Source organism: Haliotis rufescens, unplaced genomic scaffold (genome assembly GCF_023055435.1).
Source record: "Haliotis rufescens isolate VD_foot unplaced genomic scaffold, xgHalRufe1.0.p SCAF_6, whole genome shotgun sequence".
NCBI classification, from domain to species: Eukaryota; Metazoa; Mollusca; class Gastropoda; order Lepetellida; family Haliotidae; genus Haliotis; species Haliotis rufescens.
In genome coordinates, this window is record NW_025964334.1 from 30,383,549 (window position 1) to 30,399,092 (window position 15,544).

Here is a 15,544-nt window from a genome sequence, read left to right on the forward strand (position 1 = left end):
TGTTGTTTTAATAAGACTTAATCAAATAAAATAATAAGACACAGCAACTCAAACATGGATAAAATTGAGATGGTGTAGAATGATAATAAAGCTGAGCCACAGTTGGGATTGGACCACCCACCTGGGCTAAACAAGCAGCCCATGTATATTGGGATACTTTTGTCGACTGACATCACCACACTTTGTTTTTGAAACCACACAGTGCTTGGACATTGATCATTCATGTCATGGGTCAGGGTCATCTTCATGCTTTTAGCCTAAAAAACAGTAAAATTGTTAAAAAAAGACATGGATGCAATGATTAGTTGATTAGGATAATTCTACACTATAAACATGATGGAAATGATCACAAACTACTGTTAAAAATGATTTTTATTTTATTCTTCTCAATGTCAGACACGTGATCCTGTAATGGGTGAATCTCAAAAACCCCTGAAAAGACGCATTGTGAATTTACACCTGACTACATCATGTGACACACGACATGCCTACCCATGTATCAGTTAACAGGGGTGAAACGATACAGCAAGATCACTATACCATACATATCACGATACATAGGTCACAAAATGATATGTATCGCGATACACATATTTACGTCAAATCGCGTGGAAACTTCTTGACCACAAATTGTTATGCATGACATGGCTAGCCATTTATCAGTAAATAGGGGTGAAATGATACAGCAAGGTCACTATACCATACCAAATATTTCAAAGCAGGTTCAAAGGTAAAGCTAGCTGTAGACATGTTCGTAGTGGCTACTTTTAGTAGTGAACTTGAAACCTTAATTACAACACATTTCGCTATATTTGACTGTGAGCAAGGGAGACTGATTTGACACCACTGTGAGCAGTACTTCATTTATATCGTGACATGTCATGCTGATGTTAGAGGAAAGTCTGAAGCGATGCTGGTCTTAGACATTTACCACTTTGGTGAAATGGTCTGGTGCTAACAATCCGAGAAACATAATCAGGGTGACTAGGATTGGACCCTACAATCATAGGTTTCTGGCCAGCTCAGGGGCACAACTCTGCACAGTGAATAGAGGTGCCTTAGATGAATGGACCACCCATGCCCCCGTCTCACAATTCATCACGCAGCTATCTTATATATAGTATTATTATGAGTCAAGTATAAACGTGATATGTATGGAAACATGAGGTTAGCATATAGCAAAACCCCAAGTATAAAGTCATGGGTCATCCTTCTGCTGTTGGTATATATCAGCCTTCAAAATTCACGCTACCAGTACCACTACCTGAAGACTACATTTTGCTGAGGACAAGCAAAAATCCAATGATGGTTGTCCTTATTGCCTGGTAGCACTTGAGAGCGATAATTCAGAACCTGTTCTCAAAGCTTCAATTTTGCTACAAATTAAAATTGATTAAATCTGATAGTGGTAAATATATTTGTCTCGTTCAAACAGTACTCACTACAAACTGAGGACCAGAGAACTAAGGTTTCAACTAGTCCTCAGGTCTCCTATCCACAAAGCAATCTTTGCACTAAGGTGATCTTAACTCCCATGATTTAACATAGACTTACCATAGTCATAGTGCTAAGATCGCTTTGTGGAAAGGGGCCCTGTACCAGTCTTAAAACAAACAATTTCTGAGGCTGCATGTGATACAACATGTTGGCAGGGGTCATCTGTTCTGGTCCAGCATCATGGTCAGTGTTCCCATGTTCCTTGGGGGCCAGATCTGAAACAATACATCTACACTCAACATCGTTACAGTGGAAGTAGATATCATGTTTGTTTGCGTACTATTTAACACCAAATATTCCAGCTATATGAACATGGCATGTAAATAATCCATGTTGGACCAGGCAAACCAGTGGTTGATAGCATGAGTAAATTGAGGGGTCACAAGGACAGTGCTATCAGCAACGTCACACATCAGTGTGTGAGTGAGTTGGGTTTTACGTGGGTTTAAGCAATATTCCAGCAATATCACAGTGGGGGACACCAGAGATTGGCTTCACACATTGTACCCATGAGGTGAATCCCTCCGAGGCTTTGGCGTGATGAGCGAAAGCATTATCCATTAGGCAATATTGCCTCCCCACCACCCCGTTACATACTAGATACTCATTAGTCAGCTTAAAACAAGATGTATAGATATCGATACAAGTTCAATCTCTGATCCCACCTGGGGATACTCCTGTCTTGTCAACCCACCTTGTAGAACACCCTGCTTCTGATGAGGGCATAGGGAACTGGTCCGTATTCCCGGGAGTCAGCGGAGTTGTCTTTGTTATCTCCCTCCAGCCATACATGTCCAGGTGGGATCTAGGATAAACATTATATTTTATCACACATGAACAGGCAGGATCAAGAATAAACATTATATGTTATCACACATGTCCAGGCGGGATCTAGAATAAACATTACATGTTATCACACATGTCCAGGCAGGATCTAGAATAAACATTACATGTTATCACACATAACCAGGCTGGATCTAAGATGAACATTTCAACAACCAAAGTCAGTCAAGGGAGTTAACTTAAAAGAATGTTTCACTTCAAAAACTGTTCATGGTACACAAATTCAAATGCATCATAAACATGACATAATTTTAGAATGACACATGTTAATGTCTTATTGACTAACCAAAACCAATATGCTGGATATTCTGAAAACAATGTGTTTTGAGTAAAAACATTCCTCAGCTCAACCTTTAAAAGAGAAAAATATCTTGCACAACTGACCAAAAAACAAAAAAATTATATATTTATATACCGGTACTTATCCTATCTAACACTATGCATTTCTCATTTTTCTTTCCATCCTGAGAAGAAACATGCTTACACAAAGGTTTCCAGCTTCTAAAAACAATTCACCCAAACACACCTAGCATTCCACCAGGTTGGTGGTCGGAAACGAGATGACTGGTCTGCCAACTTGTAAGACCAAATTAGGGCTTGCAGTTCCAAAACAGTAGAGACCTTCGCCCCCGTTGTTGTAGCGACAACGGAATTGATCACAGCCAGATACTGGCTAAGGTAGAATCCTGAGGCTTTACTTGACGACCTGAGATATGGAGGTACATGTATTTAGCAATTTGTATTGGAGAAGCAGTGTGTAGAAATATCACATGCGTGACAGTAGGCCTCAAAGGCTTTCCACTTTTGGTCGTACAGGGACCTTGTTGACAATGAGCTTCCAAAATGGGTTTGGTTACCTTTCTGGAATAACCCTTGACAACAAGGGATTTCTGTAAATGCGCCAAATGCACAGATTGAGGGTTTTGGGCAATGAGCAGCTGGGAGTGATGTTGAAGAAGAAGGTCGATCCATAGTGGTAGACAATGGAATCTTTTGTCTGCGAAGTTGGAAGAGCATGGTGAAGTGGTGAGTTGGCCAATAGGGTGCAACCAAAAGCAGTGTGAGGTGACTGGCAGACACTTATCTTCTGCAGGACCCGAGGAAGAACACCGGTTGGCGGAAATGCGTAAGCGTGTAGGCCCTCACACGAGATTGCCAATGTGTTGTGGTCCCAAGCCTGAGGATTGGGGTTGGGAGATACTAACCAGGAGATTGCGAAAAGATCGATGGCAGGACACGTAAATACCTGGAAAATCCACTGAAAGATCACTGGATGGAGGCCCCATTCCATGACAGACGGCCTGTCGGGTTGGGACAGGGAGTCAGCTATGAGCTGTCCTATGTAAACGAAGCAGATCAACCGTCAACCGGAGAGATGTCACGCTCATAATCCTGTGCATTGTCTTGAATGTGAAGGAGTTGACCAAAGTTGGTATAGGTGATTTTTAAAGGGATCGTCCCATGAACAATACTGAAGGACACCACACCTTAAAGTAATGAGTAAGAAGATCCAAAATGGCTGTAACCTTGTCCTGAATAAGACATACAGCACCTCGAATGCAAGCCTCCTCGGGAGAAGATCTGTGATCCAAAATTGAAGTAAGAGCTTCCGTTGCCAAAAGGATAGTGGAGACTAAGAGTAGTGTTTGACGAATAGTTGCATTCAGATGCACTAAATCTCTTTCATCCCCCATTGAGCAGGACAACAAATATTTGGGGCCCAGAGTCACTTTCCAATTCAGGAGCAGAAGTCAATAGGTCATGAGTGCCTGCATCAGCCAACCCAAAGCGAGGGGACTGTAATAGATCATGAAGGCTTTATCCAAATTTGTAGCCATATTCGCCAGAACTGGAAGTGTCATAGGAAGGGACAAGAAAAGATGATAAGATTCCTTTGGTCGAAGGGGAGCTGGAGCTTATCCACAATCTAAGTCAAAACCATAACAAGATCTGCAATGTCAAAACTGCCTGAGGAAGAAGCAGGGAAGGCATGACGATCTATAAAATCTTCCTCTGGCAACGGGTCCACAGGGGAAGGAGGTGAGATCGTCGATGTCGTAGGCTAAAGAGAAGCTGAAACAGAAGTTACTGTATCCATGGAAGTATCTAATTGAGGGAGGCACACTGACTTCACTGCTCTAAGTTGCTACGCCTGGATGGAGGTTAAATCATCAGGATTACATGAAGTAGGAAGTATATATGTGGAAGATTGTAGTGTCACAGTAGGATCTGATACAGAAGGGGCAGGTGGAATTCAAACTAGAGGCGGGGACGGACAACCTGAGCAGTGGAAGGAAGAGTCTCAGGCAGGGCTTTCGGAGAAAGGCATCTACCGGTAGTAGCTGAGTGCAAGGAGAGGGATAGTAGCTGTAATCAGGGTTAGCAGTGTCATTATCCGAGGTTGCGTAGGCATTATGAGGAACAGGGTTCAAAGGAAAATCTCGGTATGGATATATGATGTCATAAGAATGAGAACGATCATGTAGGCGAGAGTCAAAATGACCAGAAGAAAAGGTGTGAGCCAAGTGCGACGAGTGTTCAAATTCAATAGAATCAGCATAAAGTTTGTCCTCCGAAACAATTTACGTGAGGAATCTGAGGTGTCTCTCCGTGAGCGATGATGAGTAAATTACCAATCCCCTGATCGCCAATCCTTGAAAGAATAACGCTCAGTGGAAGATCGCCGATCTGGAGAGGCTCGTCAATCCATGGAGGTTTTTTGAACCATGCCAGGTACATTGAACATCGGAAGTTTCTTGAACCTTGGAAGTGTGCTGCTGTGGAGAGGTACGCTGATTGTGAAAAGTTCGCCTACCTTAGAGGGACCTTAGAAGTATGTTGATCCGGGAGGATTCACGAATGACCCATCCCCAGATCATGAGTTCATTGAGCCAGAAGACTCAGCAATTGAACTGTGGAGGAATGCTTATCCGTCAAAAGCCGGTCTTTGCAAGCCACTCCTCATCGGAAGACCTTCAGGACAGCACTCCCAAGAATGTGAAACCTGCGAGAATCTTGATTGAGAGAAGGGTCCAACGAGTCTTAGCCACGATCCTGTGATGACCGATCCCCAGTAGATAGGTCTTTAGAACGTCAAACAGGGGATCTGGAATATTAAGAGGTAGACAGGGAGCGACAAGCTTCCAGAGTAGATAAAACAGTAATAGGAGTGACTGCAGAGGCTGAAGTCGAAGCTGCAGCCACAAAAAAATTGTCGTTATTGACGACAGTACACAAGGGTGACAAAGGAGTAAGACTACAGCAGGCTTCATGTTAGCAAGAGGCAGGGCGTCCAACCGTGAAGAAAATACAGGAGCGGTCGGATCCAATACCACTGAGAGAACTTTCCGTACGTCCGAAACAGTAGGTTGAATTGCCATAGACATCGATGGTAAATTCTTCAGAAGGGACCAAACAGTCAAGACAGGAAGGTCTTCCGTGAGAAAGCTGTCAGATACTTCATCATCACTGACATTGACAGACAAGATAGGAAGTGAGGCGGTTAACAATTTTTCAGTGGAATTTAGACAGCCATTCTTGTTCTCTGCGTCAGCATTTGTGTAGATAAATGCTGAGCGATTTGTCAGGTAGGTTGACATACTGTAAACAATGCACAGATGAACTTCAGCAACTGCTGCAATCCAAGCAGACATCATGTGGGTCAGAAGGGGAAAAAACCCACCTGCAAATCAAGCACGCAGGTCGGCCCTTAGCCTGTTTGTCCATGTTAGAAACGATCGGAGAAAAGAAGGCTTGAAGTCTTCAAAGTGGGAGATACATAGACGAAAGAAAATAAATAAATTGAATTCGCCAGCGGAGCATGTCACCACACTGTGGTGAGAATAAGTTAGCTGTGGAAACCATGTGTTCAGTCCACATAGGTCGCTCGGCATGAAAAGCAGGCATGACTCTGATTGTTGGGTGGTGATCTTGGTGATGCTAGGTGTGTTCAGGAGAATTGTTTTTTAGAAGATTGAAACCTTTGTTTAAGCACATTTCCACTAATGATCGAAAGAAGAATGAGCAATGCATAGTGTGAGATAGGATAAGTTTCAAAATTATCCTGTTGCAAACAAAATTCTTGGGTCCAACTCATAATAATGGACTGAAGTAAATACAAACCCTCTTGAATGTCTGTGATGACCCGTTGAACACATTGTCCCCTGCTAGGCCAACCACTCTCTTGCACAGGAAGTAGTGGGGGTTCACAGGGGAACGAGTTACCACCACATCACCCCTGTAACACACCATTCATATTTCTGTGTATTGTGATCCAAAGTTCAGGGACATGAAACACACTGAGTAAAAAATAAACATGGGATACAAATCACTGATCTTCAGCATGTACGCTCAAGTTGAACATAGCCCATAGTAATTGAAAATAATCAGAATTGTTACTATATGTGTATTATTATGGCAAAAATGATGGAAAAACTATGTGATCCCAAGGAATTATTTTAGCATTTGTTTGTCAAATGTCACCTCAGTCAAAGACTTGTTCAGGTTCAAATACAGCAAAATATCTTCCTAAATACCTCCAAAATTCAGCCCTGTTGATAAAACATAGCCTGTACTTTGTGTTATATATGTCTAAAACATAAATTTTGACATGAAAAAAATAATTACCATTGATAAAAACACATCTTATAATGTTCATATTGATTTCCAAATGTTTTGCTCATTTCAAATAATGCAGATCCTGTGTGCAAAAAAGAGCCCTAACCATACCTTGTCCAATGTGTATGTAAATGTGAGGTGATGTGAAATGTGGTTTAATGTCATGTTCAAGGTTATTGCCATTATATGTGCACAGTTTAACATGGACACCAGCATATTGACTCCCATCTTCCCCGAGGCAAGAGAGTTAACTGACTATAAAAGTCCAGTTTCCACCCTTGCCGAACTAGGCTGGTATTATGGAGTTACATTTTGGCTAGACTAACGAGTCTCTGCATAGTCCAATCAAAATTGCGCACCGAAATCGAAATCCGGTTCATAAACTGTCGTGCAGATTTCAGTCAATTGCAGGATTTGCAAAACATGTGCACCGCCAACTTGTTGTCAGCAGATATTTTCCAAATCTTTTCATGCTTTTAATCAAGGTGCCCACATGATTTGATGCATTTCGCGATGTAAGACACGTTTTATCACAATATAGATCTTGATTATCTATCAGATCGTCTTGACTGGGCGGCATCATTTTGTGTGAAGCTAACGCAAGTTATACAAGAGGTGGAATTTGATTGGTCCATAGGAGAGGCATAGAAGGGACATAACTGGTAATAGCCACTGGTGGCGCTACGATCAAGCCCAGTAATTCCAGCCTACTTTGGCAAGGGTGGAAACTGGACTTTTAAAGTCAGTTAACTCTCTTGCCTCAGGAAGATGATTGACTCCTAGCCAACCAGTCTTTGTTTTATCCACTTAATGTCACGTGCCACCCAGGGTAACAACAACTACCATCTTTTATAATCTTTTTGATATGACAGGGTCAGGGATCGAACCACCAACATTGCGCTCTTCGGACAGTTGCTCCATTCACTACACCACGGAGATGGTTTATGAGAATGTGCTTACTTTTGAATTAATGTCCTGTAAGTGCTGACGTGTTCGGTGAGAACAATGTCCCCGCTGTGTATTGTGGGTTCCATGGACGGTCCGCTACACTAAAGAGAAGCAGACAACGGCAGTGTTAAACAGTGACAAGGCTCAGATATGCAAGCAGGCTAATTCAAGTCAGTCAAACTTCATGTCACCTGGCTCATAATCTCCCAGTTAATGATTACCCAATAGAAAAAAGCAACAAAATCATTTCCATCAACATAATCATAAATCTCTGATAAGAGATCAGAGAACCTTAGTTTTACACATGGAATTGATTACAATGTATTAATGGCATACTGGCAAAACACCATTTAGCATCATCCCTCTTTCAGTCACTGCTACATTCCGCGGTCCTCGAATAGTTTGCAAAAATGCCCACGCATGCAGAAATTTACCTACCTTGAAGAAAATTGCATTTTGTGCAGAACTCGAGCAGAATTTCGCATTTATCTACCAGAGAATTAGTCAAATACACTGCAGAATTTTAACCTGTGATTTGAAAGATGGTTTTAAACATGAAAACGCATTTATTTCATTTTGAAGTGAAGTTGACTTTTGTATTATTGCTATTATTAAAGTGCATGTGTGCATGTTTTCACTAGTGATCTCCAGATTTACTTCAATAACCTATTTTAGTCGAGGACAAGTTTATTTTAAAAATGCCGTCCACAAGTTAAACAGGTGCAAACTTCGAACAAAACTTTCACAAAAATTAAACTAAAACGTTTGCAGAGTTATGTGCTGAATTATAAATATTTGATTGCAGAATTTACAACATTGATCACAGATCTTATATTTTTCGGCCACAGAATACAGCAGGGACTGCTCTTTGATAAAAAAAATAGGGGCATGTTTTAAGCATCATCAGCCCATCTGAATAATACAATGGTAGACACCAGTAGTCATATCCAACTAGTCAACAGCTCATTTGGGACTAGTGGTTTATGAAAGGTAACTAGATCGTGGGAGAAAACAACCAGTCCCCCAATATTTTCACAAGACTCAGACTAACAGACTAAGTGACTGGGTGAGCAAGCAACTGCTTTGATGGTAGTTAGCCATATGACATTGTAATTAATCAACTTAATGCCAGTGGTTGGTGGTATCAGCAACGATATACTGGAACAGTGTGTGAGTGAGTTGGGTTTAACCCAGCGTTAGAAATTGGCACTAGTCCTATAGTCCTTACCAAACTGCCCAATAGTAAAGGTATCCTAAGGACTAGTAGAAATTGGCCCATTTTAAGGGTTTTGCTATATATTATCATTATAAGGACTAGTGGACAAAAACTGTTAGTTTCTAACCCTGGTTTAACGCCGCTTTTAACAGTATTCCAGTTATAGCGCGGCGTGTCAGCTTAATGTGGGAGGAAAGCCCGAAGTGTTGCAGGTCTCAGACGTTTACCAATTCGGTGAAACCCACGAGCACGGGTATGGTGCTGACAAACCTAGAAACATAATCGGGGTGAACTGGGATTTGAACCCACAATCATAGGTTTCTGGCGTGCCCAAGGGACGCAACTCTGCACAGCGAATCGTGGCGCCTTAGACGACTGGGCCACCTGTGCCCCCTATACTGGAACAGTGCCATCAGGTAAAACATTGACACTGACAGTTCCTCATTTTAGTGCAGTCAAACTCGGGTGAAATCTTCTTGGGAGTGCCTAATCAATAACTAGATCTTTTATATAAAGATTTGGAAATAACATTTTAACTTTTTCCCACACATTTCTGAAAGCCATGTTAAGCCAAGATAGAGTGGAAATCAAGTTGTCAGTCATAGCAACATGGTTCTCACTAGGGCACTAATAAACAGAAAAAAATGGACTGAAGGACCCATGTCCAAAACCTGATTTCAATGGTAATATGACACATAATAAACATTTTGTCTTTTTCTTTTTTCAGCATCATCTTAAGTTCAGACACTGTACCCTCTTCCATGTCTGCAACATGCGTAAAAGAAGTGAAGATGTGAGTTTTCTCCCCTGGTCAACTACACAAATCTTTGATGTAGGACTCAAGTCTATCTAAACTCGACCAGTGATCAGGTACTGGAGTACCCATCACAGTCCTAGTTTGGATTGGAAAAATCTTAACCAAAAAAAAATAACTATTAGCGACGAAATGAATCAAGAGATTCAAGAAAATAAAAAATAATTTGTTTTGGCCTTACCATCACAAAGTCCCCACCGAACTCTAGAGCACAGTGGGCAATAGCTCCATACTGTACAAAGTAGAACAGAACACCAGCTGATTTACCCAGCACTCGCCGGAACATCGTCTGCTTTAAAATACTGTCATCCTGATGGCACACTCGCCTGCAAGGAACACTTATATCAATCCATTATGAATGCGGTAGTTTAGATTTATGCTACATTCAAAGATTGAACTTTATTTCAGTAATATCACATGTCAACAAAACGTCAAAGGAAGGGCCAAAGTAATGTAGGTCTTTGACCTTTACCACTGACAAACCAAATCTGGGAAATGATCCCACTATCAGCTGATCCTGGCATAGTTAAGAAAGGCAACCCTGCATGGTTAATCCCAGAGCTTTTAAACCACTGCACCAACCGTGGTCCTTATCACCTTGTGAAAGAAGTTGAACTTCAATTCAAGTTTGGTATAAAACTTGAAGGTAAAAGAGTTATGACACTGAGTATAGGTCATACACTTTTCAGTATTTTGAGTCACACATATTTTCAAAACTGAAGGTCGACAAGTCATCAAAGAATGGACATATGGATAATGGAGGATAACAGGCGCCATAGCATGGATCATACTTCTCTTTCATAATTATTTCATCTCGATCATAAATTCTATGTCACACATATCGGAGTTTTTGTTGTGTTACAAACCATAAGGAAAACGTGCTCTAAGATGGAAATTCTAAATTACATCATACTCAGTGTTACTAAAACACAAGCTTTCATTTACATAGTAATAACTGTAATAGGGCAAAACCCTTGGCTAAGATGGTACAGACAGACGAAATCAACTGCACCTTTATCCTAAGACTACTCAGAGTCAAAGACATAGAATTAGAAAACATGAGTTCAAGAATAATTAATAATATAGCAATTTATCTATCTTTCGAGTATTTTCCAATGTCATACTATCAAAAACGCGAACCTACCTTACCCTTAATCACTAAATAATGGGCTTTTGCATAGTTGTAAGCTTTGCTGCATATCGGTCTTTACATGATAATGCTCAGTTTGTGTTCATCACATCATGCACACTGTTGGCGTAAAAAGGGGACATAATTTGTAAGTTGTATTAGAATTACCTCCCTTTCTAAGACGCTCCGTCAAAAAGTCAACATTTCAGGTATCATGTTGGATGAAAGCATACCTTGAACAACACAAAATAAAAGTTCCAATAATACCAAATTGGATGATTATGTTTTACGTAAATATAATATCCCGCTACAAGTGTATATTGTTTAGTTATACGAGTTTCATTCCTGAGCCAATGGATTTCAAATAAGTTTTTTGTCGTTTCATAGGAATGCTTTGTTACATTGATTTGTTTATGAAAGAAAACACATGTTTAAGTTTAATCAATAGCTGACTGCCACAACTTATTCTCAGTATCTGATTGAATAGTCATATTCAATCTTTTCATTAAGGTTTGTTTGCTGTTAACGCTGCCTGTAAATAATTATATCGGGTCCTGTGACTGATATTATTGAGCATCGATCCACGCCGTTGGGGTACCATCACACGCTTTCAAAGAAGTCACCGAGCCGGGATTTACATTTATTATTAATAACAACATCTAACACGAATACTCTGTACACATCCTGCTCATATTGGATATTCATTTATCATTATCATGGACATTTTGACTTTTTGTGTGGCCGTTATGACCTTTTTTGTGGCGTTTGGACTACAACCTCATATTCTATAACCCGGAGTCCCCGCGGCTTGGATCCGGGTCACCGACATCGTATGGTCATTCTGTTTATAACATAGTTAAAACATGTTTGCCATTTGACTGATACAGATCTTAGATTCGCATTTCCGCTATTTGCTGCGTGTACAATAATAGAAACAATTAATGGTATGAATGGAAAAAAAACCATTTAACCCTTTAGTTACGTTTCGATCCAGATTCAAGGAGACCTACCAAAATAAGAAAATTTCATTTTATGTGGGTGTTCATTTTAGAGTACTAAACACTGTTTGGCACTTAACCATAAAAAAACAATTGTGTCAATACCTCTATACGTATTGGATATACAAGTTCCTTTCAAATTAAATAAATTTAAAAGAGATGGGTTCAAAGTGAATAGAGACGCTGAGTTTTAAATATCAAGTTTGACTCAAACATTTATTGACAATCAATAGTACTGGAAAAAAGCTCCAGGAGCTTAGCCTATACTTTCTCTTTAAAATTACAGAATGATGAATATATCAATACATGCAATCAACAGTTAACAACAAATACAGTTGGACACAAAAGTATGAATTAGTTCAATCTGTCGTTGACAGAATATAAGTGTGTATGAATTTGTTGACACTGTCATCTGAGTTTGGGTCGCCTTATACAGAATGATGTTAAGATCACATCTATGTCAAATTTGGAAAATTCATGTAATAGTAATCTACCAGATCTAATGTAAATACGACATTCTAGGAAAAAAAAATTTCAGATTCAGAACAATTACAGATATGATTATCTATAAGATTTTGAATAAGTCGGCTTTGCGATAGCTAAGAATATGCCTGAGTATTGTGTGTTAAATATTAGCTTTGTTATATCCTATCAGTTAAAGGTACAAGGCACAGTCTTTTGTTTCTCGCATATTTTCTGAGTACATACTTTTAATGAACTTGCCCCTTTTACTATTCATTGACGTTGATTCCACATATAGCTGCTACCATAAATGAAGGGCTTTTGCAGAGTAGTTGCTCTACGTCCGGTGATTGAAAGATTATTTCGTAGGTTATTTTCAGTAAACGTTCATTTGTTGAAGGAATTTAAAAAAAAAGATAATTGTTAACAATTTTGCAGAATGCAAAACGTTCTCCATCTGCGTCTAACACTTAATGGTCATCATACTGTTTTATAACATAAACTAAATATCAAATATCAAAAGACACCCGGGTGAGATACTCTATTTATTTACAGAATGACACAGGCCACATGCATGTCTATTCAGTACAACAGTTCGTAACAAACAATATAATTAAATAAGTATGGTAGTATAGTTCACCCATCCCTAAATCCAATATGACAGGATATGCACAGGTTCTTCTCAAATGATGATCAGGAGCTCATCGGGGTGCTTGAAGAACGGAATATAAAGTATAATGATTTGTACTTGCTTGCGTCTGAATCTATCAAAGAGGTTGACTTTTTGTTTATTTTAACGGTTGACTTCGAAGAATGCACGAATGATAAACAACATTTTATTTCCGCTTCTATCACTGTTTTTCCTTTATCTAAATTTTGGATTTGGGTAAACACATTATAGTCACAATATGTGAATAAATTAACGTCGCATGTGCAATAGGTCAGTCAAATCGTTACGAGTCTCAGTATGTGATCATGAGACAGATTAGCCTGGCAAAAGCTGTACATGTCTTCATAGTGTGCCTGGTGGTCAAGTGGTTGGGGTTGTAACATGACACGCACAACGCCTGGTTCAAATCCACATTGGGTCAATATGTAATAAAAACCGTTAGGTCTGTAAGATGCCTGGTCTGTAAGATTGCTGAACGTAAATTTAAGGGCCAGATGTGTGTATGCTAAAAGCAGTTAGCAGGTCTGATCACACACTACTTAGCACACACACACACGCACACACACACTATCTATCTATCTATCTGTGTGTGTGTGTGTGTGTGTGTGTGTGTGTGTGTGTGTGTATAAGACGAGAACAATGTTATTTTCTCATCCTGTTGTGGCTAAATGGACAATGAATGTAAGACGCACAACAATCAGTAGATCAATTAACCACGTTACGTTTGCAGGCACTGATACCGCCTTTGGGGGTGAGGGGTGCACCAAACTTACAACAACAAAATGAATGGAAAAAATTTCGGACAACAATTAGCGTCAATTAGTTATTATCATAGTTGTCATTAAGAGATTAGGTTACATGTTTTTGTACACGTCAATATGATAAATATGCTTCAAAAGGGGGGGAAGACGTGTGTATGGGGTTATTGGAACGTGGTGGGGGTGGGGCCGGCACAACAACCCCTCCCCCTCTGGATCCGAGTATATTTGATTAACAGGGACACCATATGCATATTTAAGTAATACTGACAAGGTATTGACGTACGCCATGTATCCTATGTACGGTTAATCAGAGAACACGTTACACAGGTCTTATCATACACTTGAGTCGACTCGCACAGATTGACGTGGTGTCCCTGACCGATTGCTGCAGGGCATTGTGGCAGCAACGTCTCAATTCACAAAAAAACTTGTCACAAAGATTCGCCGATGTCAAACAGAAGTAACGTTGTGTCGCCAGAACTTTCTTGAATACTTCTTGCATCAGCTGGTTGCTATGCTTGCGGAAGGCCAGGTCGCCCCGCCCGTCCCCCCAACCCCTCCCCTTATCCCAGATGCTAAGTTTCAAGACGCTCGAGTCCTGTAACGTAACACCGCCTTATCTTCTCTGTCAAGGAAGCGGTCTCAGAACAAGTGATGAAATGTTTCGTCATCGATGCCCCAAGATTGTAATATTTGTAACTGCATCAATTCAAGAAAGTGAAAGTTATTCTTTTTCCAGTTGTGAAAAGTGTATCTTTCTAACGCTAAACAAAAACGTGTTAGAAAGTGTTCATATGTGCAACCCACACATTATGAATAGTTTCATTCCTTATTTGTAACGGTTTGATTACGTTTAGTATATTGAATGCATGACTTTAAACGACAAGAATGGCCCATTTCTTGTAGCTTAAAGCATTACACTATTTGATGACCTCGCAGAGATGTATATACCCAATGAGCAGACCAAATGGAGTAAAATATATTGATTATTCAAAGATAGCTATCAGCCACAATATGTGAATGTTAACTTGTGAGTATCTACTTAGTGTCTAAAACACCTTTCTGAACTAAGCCCTGACCTCTCGTCCGTTTCATAGTCATCATGCTGTTTCATTCACACCGATATGTGATATTAATTTAATGTTGTCCGAATCTATTTGCTTTAAGGATCTTATTCATTAACTTTCTATTTGAGTTGACATGTCATGGAAGGCTGTACCCAATTTTAATTAAACCAGGTTTACGGAGTTCATGACAATTCTTCGCCCCACCCTTTCTATCACAATGTAAACATTTAATTTGATGTTTTCCATACCCTTGAACACTTTACCCAGTTCTATAAACTTGTACACATTAGTACACAGTATACCCTTTCAATAAACAATAAGTTGTTGAGTTTAAGCTTATCTTGCATGTGATATTCATTTACGTACGTGTAGGCTAGCTATAGCTGCATTTGATACAAAAGGCGTTCCCAGGGTACAGTGCCCTTACGACAGGAATTTCCCTTTTCGTTAGACCACTGCTATTTCCACGTGGAACAGAATTGACAGATCAAATTACTTGCCACGCTGGGCTTCCGTTCTCGA

The 15,544-nt window shown here is 40.0% G+C and overlaps 1 protein-coding gene across 3 annotated transcripts; it reads right to left on the bottom strand.

Annotated features, from left to right (window-relative positions):
- Window positions 1-359: 359 nt before the first annotated feature.
- LOC124141024 (mitochondrial inner membrane protease subunit 1-like) lies at window positions 360-15,482 on the bottom strand. Of its 3 annotated transcripts, none has more exons than XM_046508876.2 (6): window positions 15,389-15,482; window positions 10,117-10,261; window positions 7,918-8,006; window positions 6,463-6,577; window positions 2,192-2,302; window positions 360-1,712 (listed from the first exon to the last, which is right to left on the bottom strand). In XM_046508876.2, the coding sequence occupies exons 2-6, from the start codon at window positions 10,219-10,221 to the stop codon at window positions 1,656-1,658; spliced, it is 477 nt and encodes a 158-aa protein (XP_046364832.1). In that variant the 5' UTR covers window positions 10,222-10,261; window positions 15,389-15,482; the 3' UTR covers window positions 360-1,655. The 3 variants fall into 3 exon arrangements, with proteins under 3 accessions (XP_046364832.1, XP_046364831.1, XP_046364829.1); XM_046508875.2 differs by lacking the exon at window positions 15,389-15,482 and adding an exon at window positions 11,085-11,230; XM_046508873.2 differs by lacking the exon at window positions 15,389-15,482 and adding an exon at window positions 11,080-11,227.
- Window positions 15,483-15,544: the final 62 nt, after the last annotated feature.

Bases quoted from the DNA above. Each gene is read 5' to 3' on its own strand.
- LOC124141024 (XM_046508876.2), bottom strand. From the start codon at position 10,221: ATGTTCCGGCGAGTGCTGGGTAAATCAGCTGGTGTTCTGTTCTACTTT. The intron at 8,007-10,116 runs GTAAGGCCAAAA...GCTTCTCTTTAG, and splicing joins TCGGTGGGGACTTTGTGATG to TGTAGCGGACCGTCCATGGA. The intron at 6,578-7,917 runs GTAAGCACATTC...GGTGTGTTACAG, and splicing joins TACAGGACATTAATTCAAAA to GGGTGATGTGGTGGTAACTC.